At 42.8% G+C, this 8,071-nt stretch overlaps 1 protein-coding gene across 1 annotated transcript in view; it reads right to left on the reverse strand.

Moving 5' to 3' along the window:
- Positions 1–6: 6 nt before the first annotated feature.
- The window catches only part of POLE2 (DNA polymerase epsilon 2, accessory subunit), a 20,477-nt gene continuing 12,412 nt past the window's right edge, over positions 7–8,071 (reverse strand). The window contains exons 11-17 of the mRNA XM_035888427.1: positions 6,606–6,695; positions 6,356–6,410; positions 5,085–5,144; positions 4,909–4,986; positions 4,394–4,502; positions 2,092–2,268; positions 7–1,989 (exon numbers count right to left, since the gene is read on the reverse strand). Coding sequence (XP_035744320.1) covers positions 1,918–1,989; positions 2,092–2,268; positions 4,394–4,502; positions 4,909–4,986; positions 5,085–5,144; positions 6,356–6,410; positions 6,606–6,695 — 641 coding nt within the window. The 3' untranslated portion in view covers positions 7–1,917. The remainder of the gene's footprint in view (positions 1,990–2,091; positions 2,269–4,393; positions 4,503–4,908; positions 4,987–5,084; positions 5,145–6,355; positions 6,411–6,605; positions 6,696–8,071) is intronic.

Below are 8,071 nucleotides of genomic sequence, written 5' to 3' on the forward strand. Positions count from 1 at the left end.
CTACTCCCGAGCCAGCCCTCCCGGCCTCGCCGAGCCTCTCCCTTCCTTTCTCCTCAGTGGCTTCGTGCTGGCTCTCAGCCCCCCCCCCCGTCCCCCACAGGGGTGGCTCACGCTCCCCCTCCTCTCCTGAGTCTCCAGGCTGGCACAGTCTCTCCTGCGGTTTGGGTTTAGACCCTCAGCAGTTCAGCTCCTGCCTCTTGTATCCAGCTTCCACCCACACCCCAGTGGCCCCTCCAGAGCCTGTACCCCGCTGTGCTCCCCCTGCTCCTGCCCCCTCAGCCACGCTCACGTCGACGCCAGCGCAGCAGGATGGAGTCTGTGAAAGAGAACGGCTGGTGCTGAGGGGCCCCTGTCTGTTCTACACCCGATCTGGGCGCTTCGGGGTGGCACCAGTCTGCTCCCCTGGTCTCGGTGCGAGTGGCTGCAGCATTGCAAAGGGTCCGGGTCCACGTGCTGCCAGGCTGCTCTCTTCTGTAAGCCCAGCCAAAGTTAGCGCTGCCGGGCCCTGGCTCTTTCCCACCTTCCCACTTGCTCCTTCAGGAAGATTTCCTCCTCCCTGCTTTCTGCAGGAGTTTCACAGGATCGTGTCCTTGGTCCTCTTACCTCCCCTCGCCCTGTCTGCGTAACGCTATCTGCTAACAGATTATATACTGCCATAAGTAACACCTCACAAATCTTCTCTAGACCATTCCCACCCAAAGAAAAACCCCAGCCCACATGTCCAGTATCTGCTGTAGGTGACGCTATCTGCTCAACTCGGCCTGGTGAAAGACCAAGTTCTCCCTAGCTTTTACTTTTTTTTTTAAAATATATTTCCTGTTTGAGACACATGCATTTCATTCCTCCAGTTGCCTTCTTTTATTTTACTTTGCCAATTAATTTTCACCACGCCTCTACATTTTATCTAAACTAACACCAGTATCTTTTCCTGTAAAAGTTTGTGTACAAAATACTCCATTTTTGGCTTTCACGTTTATTATAAACAGCTTGTAATACACCATAAAAATCAATCCCTCTCAAGCGAGTGCTACAGTTGGCTTTACAAAGGCTTGCTCCCTTTTGGCAGTCTCGCAGAAATTCAGAGCCCCTGAAGCTTGCTGAAAATACCAAACAGAAACAATACTGAGTTTAAAAAGCTACTTCACGATAAATATTATTCAATTTCTTGATTTATGAAAGACTTGATAACATTTTAAACTATTTAAAGACCTAAAGCATCTCACAGTATGACATTTCCTATATTCGAGTAAAGGTCGACGTATTAGCAATTCCCTTGGGAGGGTGGGGGGTGTTACGTGCCCCCGTTTGAGAAAAAACCAGCTTCTGCAGCAGGGCACAGAACTGAAGCAGACAAGGCAAGTTTGCACTTCTCCCGTTAGGTTCTACCACCATTATTTCGAAAGGGCAAATTTCCATGGCAGCTTTAAGCCCTTTGATACCTTTTGGTGTTGCAGCTGGCCTTTTTTGCCAGTCGTTGGAAGACCACAGTTGGAATGAGTAAGTACAGATTTAAAATACATGAAATCAAAGCGTGGAAGTGGCTTCTGGGCTTGACATGATCGCAAAATGAACCAAGAATTGCTCCTAAGTGTAACTAACCTATGCAGCAAGCATCATCTCCAGAAACGAATCCCTTTCCCACTTAGGTCTCAATTACTGAAAATCATATAGTACAGTGTCTTTCCTTTTGCTTTTGGATCATGCTTCTCATCATTGCTATTTGACTGTAATTTCTCAATTTATTGGTTTAGTTCTAGGTATCTGGATTTCTTGCACTGCCTAGGTATGAAGCACAAGTCTACGTTAAACTGTAGAACATTCACTCTGTTTATATAATCGATTTTCTGTCTTCCTCCCGATAATTAGAAAGTCAGCAAATAAGAAGATACTTCCTTTTAAACGAGAAACTGAATATATTTACCTGTCTTCAACTGTCTTGTTGGAGGGGTAGAATACCTTGAAGGAAAATCCGCTTCTTGGAAACGAACCCTATAAAGAAAAATGTATATACCACACTTGTGTAAGTAAAATGCTGTATAAATATGTGACTGCACCCCCTTCTTATTTTGGCAAAGCGTAAGGAAATCTTACAGGATTTATGCAAAGACAGTCAGTGTTGGTGACAGTGAATGGGTCGTATTTATCCGCGATGACGAGCATATCTGGCACGGGATATACCCTCAGGGCGTAGTCATAGGCCCAGTACACAGGGCTAACGTACAGCGGAAGTGGCGTCAGATGTCCTTGCGACAATATGGTCTTTACAAACTGCAAGTTAAACATAAAGAGTTTGAGCCGTTTCCTGCAAGTCAAAGTCATGCCTGCAGATGCTAATGCTGTTAATAAAGAAGCGTTGAACCTGGAAACGTTTTTTGTGGATCTCGCTCCCTCTGATTATTAACGATTTCTAGAATAAAGCAGCAACTCCCCTACAACAGTCAGCTGCTGGTTTGCTTGTTGTGTTGAGTTTTTTTTAAATACACCAAGTCCTCTCTAAAACATATCAGCCAACACTTGAAGATGTCAAAACTCTTAATTCATCCATTAAACTCTCCAACAAACTGCAGAATCTGCTCACCCGCTCCTCCCACCCAGGAAGTACCAACACTGCCACAACTTTGTGGGTTTTTCCCCTCAGGACTTTCCTCACAGTACCAGTTAACCACAAAACCCAGTTAAAACACAGTCTTTGTCCTGAACTGGGGAAATAATTTGATTCCCAAATGATTTCGATTCCCTTGGCTGTTCTGGGAATCGCCCTGCTCCAGACACCAGCTGCCCCTTTGCATTTGTTTTTTCATCTGGCAAATTCCAGCCATGGTGTTTTGGTTCCTGAAAATCTCTCCTCAAGCCCCTTGAAAGTTTTTGTTGTCTCTAATCAATCGTGTAGCCACCATTAGGCTTCGTTTTCCCCAAAGGGCCAAAATCACTGCAGTGACTTGGTGGAAGGGTCTGCTGTTGAAAGAAAATGATGCACCAAGCATAGGCCCAGTTACTGCACTGATACTGTACGAGGCCTAAAGTCACTGTTATTCAATCTAATTTCCCTCTCTCGTTCATCTTTTTGCACTGATGGCTGAATTAAAAAACTAGCAACAGGCAAAAAAGGCAGAGAAACACTGAAGTATGCAAAAGCAACTCAATACCCTTATCTGCAGAAGGTGTTGCAATACATAATTCTACATTTCCTTCATGATCCCTTCCAAGCATGAGAAAGCTGTGGCTGAGTAAAGGGAAGTGATGGCTTGCAGTATACTCATGCACGTATGCAAACATGCACACCAAAACCAAGGTGCATCAGTGTCCACAATGGGTTCCCTATGTTCACAAAGAAATGGAGCACTGTCATAGAATCATAAAGGTTGGAAAAGACATCCAAGATCATCAAGTCCAACCGTCAATCCAACACTACTGTGCCTACTCAACCATGTCCCGAAGTGCCACGTCTACACTTTTTTTGAACACCTCCAGGGATGGGGACTCCACCACAGCTCTGGGCAGCCCCTACCAGTGCCTGACAGCCCTTTTGGGGAAGACATTTTTCTTAATGTCCAACCTAACCCTCCCCTGGCACAACTCGAGGCCGGTGCCCCTCGTCCCATCGCCCCTTCCCTGGGAGCAGAGCCCGACCCCCCCGGCTCCCCCCTCCTCTCAGGCAGTTGTAGGGAGCGATGAGGGCTCCCCAAAGCCTCCTTGGATCCAGGCTGCTCCCCCAAGAGCCTGGCGTGATGAAGTGAAGGAAGAAAGAGCTAAAAGAAGTTTCTGAGTCAAACAAACAAACAAAAAAAAGCCATAGAAAAAAAATAGAAACAGACTCCATCCATCACTGCAGTGAGCCGATACTGCCTGGATCATTCTCATTCAATTATATCAGTAAGTCCCACCAACTCCTGCTGTGCATTCATTAACTGGAATCATAACTCAGAGTGCTGTGGCAATGTATCAAAAGCAGGATTAAGACTTCAAGTGAGAAGGCAGGAGAAGCAGATGACCTTTTGGAAAAGTGACACGCTGCTTTACTGCAAATGTCACTAGTTAATTGATCAAATCTTAAAAAAAAGGTAATTTGTATTAAACTTTGCCTTCAGGAATCACTGTTTGTTGGTATGACATTCATTGCTGGTGCACATGCACCAAGACTCAGCTGCTACGAAGTTCTGCATTCAAGGGCACCTGCAGAATGACTCGATGTCATCCATCAGTATCATGGTTTCAGTTATTTTACTGTCAGGATGGAAATGAAGGTAATAATACTAAATGTGTAGATCCTTGTTACAATCCCTCTTGGTTACTCTTGCAATGTGTCATGAGAATGCACCCTAAATGCAGTCCTGCTGACCAAAAAAGAAGGCAAGGAGGTCTTAGCAAGAAGTGCTGAACACAGCTCACTCACATGGTTGGGAATATCCATGTTGCTGCTAGGAAAGCGGACACAGTTTCTGCACATTTTATTTACCAAATCTTCACGGAAGATAATAATTTCTTGGGTGCAATATTGCATCCTAAATGGAAAACATTAATGAAATTAAATAAATTGAGATAAAACTAAAAGATAGGGAGCTGCGTTATGAAGTTGATCTCCCTCTAATACAGCAAAACGAAAAAGCACATTTCAATTAGAATAATACTTTCCCGTCTCCCCTTCATTCTTTCCAGATTCAGAAAAACACAATGCTTTTGATACTCGCTATCAAGCCTTTTAGCGCTCCTTCCTTTCACCGCTAATTTATGTATTAATGTATTTAAAACTAGTTACAATTAATGCAAGTGAGGAATTCTAATAATTTGAAAAATTTAAGACAAATTTTTCCAAAATTTGTAAATTTTGAAAATTACATCTGCACATAAATTAGTCATTCAGTAAAAAAAAAACCCAAACTGAAAAATAGCAGTAAGTTGCACTGTTACCTGCACGGATTTGTGGTGAAAACTGAAAATGGCACCAGCTGTCTGAATTCCTCAGTAATATTTTCAGCCAGGGGAGGTCTAAAATAAATAGCAACAGATGTATCAAGCAGTACTCTAACCTTCTTGAACTATTTAACTCAAAAATTCCAAAATTTGAAAAAGTGAAGCAAACTGACCTTGGTAAAATAGAACCAGGACCAGGGTCCTCAGGGCCAGGAACAAACACAAATCGACTACTGTAAAAAGTTCAACATATCACTTTTATACAGAATTATCCTAGAAGTATCTAAACGTTGGTTATATGCTGCCATCACTCCACAGATGCATGCAAACAACCTATTCTGGGGCAGAGATGACAGCTCTTCCTGGCCTTATGAACCACATAAATCACAGCTGAGGCGTAAGATACATATCCACTCCCCACGAAAGCAGAAGAAACCTTAAAAACTGTTCGCCGTGCAAGGGGGACTGCTAGAAGGGAGACAGACCAGGTTGTGCAGCCTGGCTCAGGGCTCAGTGGTAATGGGCTCCAGGATCTCATACAGGGACCCCAGATAATCCAGCAGCGGCACACCAAGAGAGCCCCACCAGGACACAGGATGGAGGATCAGTCCATCCGATACGCTTGCTTACAGCTCACACAGAGCTTGAGAGCCACAGCCTGTGGCCTTTCCTGCTTTTGGGGCCCATTCTAGGAACTAGCTCTACTTAGGCGCTACTGTTACGAATTCAAAGATCAGAAGCCAGAAAGGACAGGCCTGGCTGTCTCCCTGTTTTGTTTTCCTTTGTATACTCAAATCTCTGTAAAAAGGGGTGTAGTTCTCCAGGCCTGTAATGGGGCTCCCACAGAGCAGGGACACAAGAAGGGATAAATAAAAGATTCCTTTGCAGGATTGCATTGCTTTGGTTAGTTCTCTAACAGCCGTGGAGAACCACGTATGCAAGAATGGAAAAGAGAAAATGAGATGTCTCCATGTAGGCAGTAGTCAGTGTTTCAGATGACATTTTCCGGGACCGGTAAGAGAAAGCCTGCAGGTGCTCATAGCAGCATCAATACTTCAACATCAGTTTAGAAAGCAGCACTGCTCAGGCAGAACCCTGCTGATGTCAAGGGAATTCCAGGGAAAAAAAAGGGCTCACCCAAATAGCACTTTTGGGGAATCATGGGCCATATTCAATTCATGTGGAAAATGCTCTGGGGAGAGGCAGCTTCACCTTTGCTCACTCAATAGCAGCTTCCATGACCAAGCTATTTTAGACAAAACCAAAACCTTAACACCGCTCCCAAAACAAACTTACAGGCCTGTTATGAGACCAGCTTGCTGTCTGATCATAGCTGGCTCACAGTAATGAGAAAACATGTTTATCTGTTAGTTTCTTAAAGTAATTAAAGCAAAGGATTCACAATATAAACAATTTTCCCCTTTCATAGCGCTTTGCTGTGTACCTTTTATGAATGCTGGGATATTCACATATAATATCTGCAAGAGCCTTTAAAGAACCTAGAGTCAGGAAAAAAAAAATACACCACCTGGTTAGACAGTAAACACACATTATATGAATCACCCCTATACTTCGGTACATTAAAAAATGTGTCACTTTGAAAATAAGGGTTTCTTTTCTGCTCCCTTAATTTGTTTTGCCATCATTACCTTAATTTAATGTACATGTTTGACTATATGCAAAGACTTCCCCACCTTTCAGTGACTGAATTTGATTTTTTCCATACGGTGCAGATGAAAAATTTCCACAAAAGAAAAAGCAGGTTGGAGGTGCAGAGGAATAACCTGGGAAAACAGAGTATCTGTGAGTATAACATCCATTCACTTCAGTATCTGCCATCATTCAGCCTCCAGTCCATTCCATGAAAGGCAGAAACTGAAACAGCACTTCAAGCTCTGCTGCTATTAATACACCTGAACTATTTTCTTGATACAGGCTTTTGTTAGCTTAAAAAGGATGATTGCAATGTACGAACATCACTTCAAGGGAAGCGACAATTTACAGGCCCAGTGCCAACAACACTGTTTGCCTGTATCCAACTGAGTAAGTAGCAATGGGTTACTATTAGCCTCCATGCATCATTCCAATTCAAGGGCTCTGCCAAGATTTATCTCGCTCTTTGGCATTATAAAGCAACAGTAACTGGAATTGCCTGAGCATTTCAAGAGTCTGATGAATCCTCACAGTATCACTAATCACCCAGAAACACATGCTTTATAGCAAAGAGTGAAAAAAGAAACCCGATTCCTATCCCTAAAAGAAAAATAAAAACATCTACTCAGGCATTCATCCCATGCTCCAGGTTACTCTCCGTTTTCCTAACGTGCAGTACCAGACTCAGATTTACTTCACTATTTTTCAGACCAGTTGGTAAATAGGACAGAACTGTTTATACCAGAGAAATGGCTCATCAATATTTTTTCTTTGCTACTCCACTCAGCTATTATTTTTAGTTTATAATTATGAAGCTTATTACTTGCCTATTAAAAAAGAAATCTCAAAATACTAAATGCAATGTATGCATCTTTGCCAGGTGGGTTTAGTATATTAACTTCACTGACCGAAGTCCCTTTATTAACTTCAGCATATGCAACCTTAGGTCAAGCTCAGTTTGCTCCAAGGATCTTGCCAACTTTGATCAAGATAATGAACTGGTTTTGTAACTTCTGGACGAGTGTGGTAATTTGTGTCCAGTTTTCTGTGGGTGAATAGCAGTTTCCCACCCTTAATTTCACGTTGCTTATGTTTAAAGCAGCGCCCTCTCATACTTCCATTCTACCTAAGACAGACAGGACAAGCTGTTCCAAAACTGCTCTGGAATACAAAGAAGCAATTCACAGATCTCACAGATGCTTGCTATCCAAATGTTGTCAACATTACTAATGTAATGATGCGTGGAAGAAACAGTTCATATTTTAAGAGTAACTGACATTTTTTCATTGGTAGAACCATAAAGTATTCGAGGGACTGCTGATCTCCGATGAAGTAAGAAGTTTTCTTTAAATTAAGCCTAGGAAGAACTTTCACGACCAAGGGAAACATTCTTGTCACAGCCCATAAAATGGCTACTGTCCAAAACAACATTAGTACTAAGTGATTTATGGAGCAGAAGTATCAGCTTGCAAAAATAAAATACAATTGAATTCTTAAAACTGTTAGG

The sequence above is a fragment of the Egretta garzetta genome, unplaced genomic scaffold (genome assembly GCF_000687185.1).
Source record: "Egretta garzetta isolate BGI_Z169 unplaced genomic scaffold, ASM68718v1 scaffold21, whole genome shotgun sequence".
NCBI classification, from domain to species: Eukaryota; Metazoa; Chordata; class Aves; order Pelecaniformes; family Ardeidae; genus Egretta; species Egretta garzetta.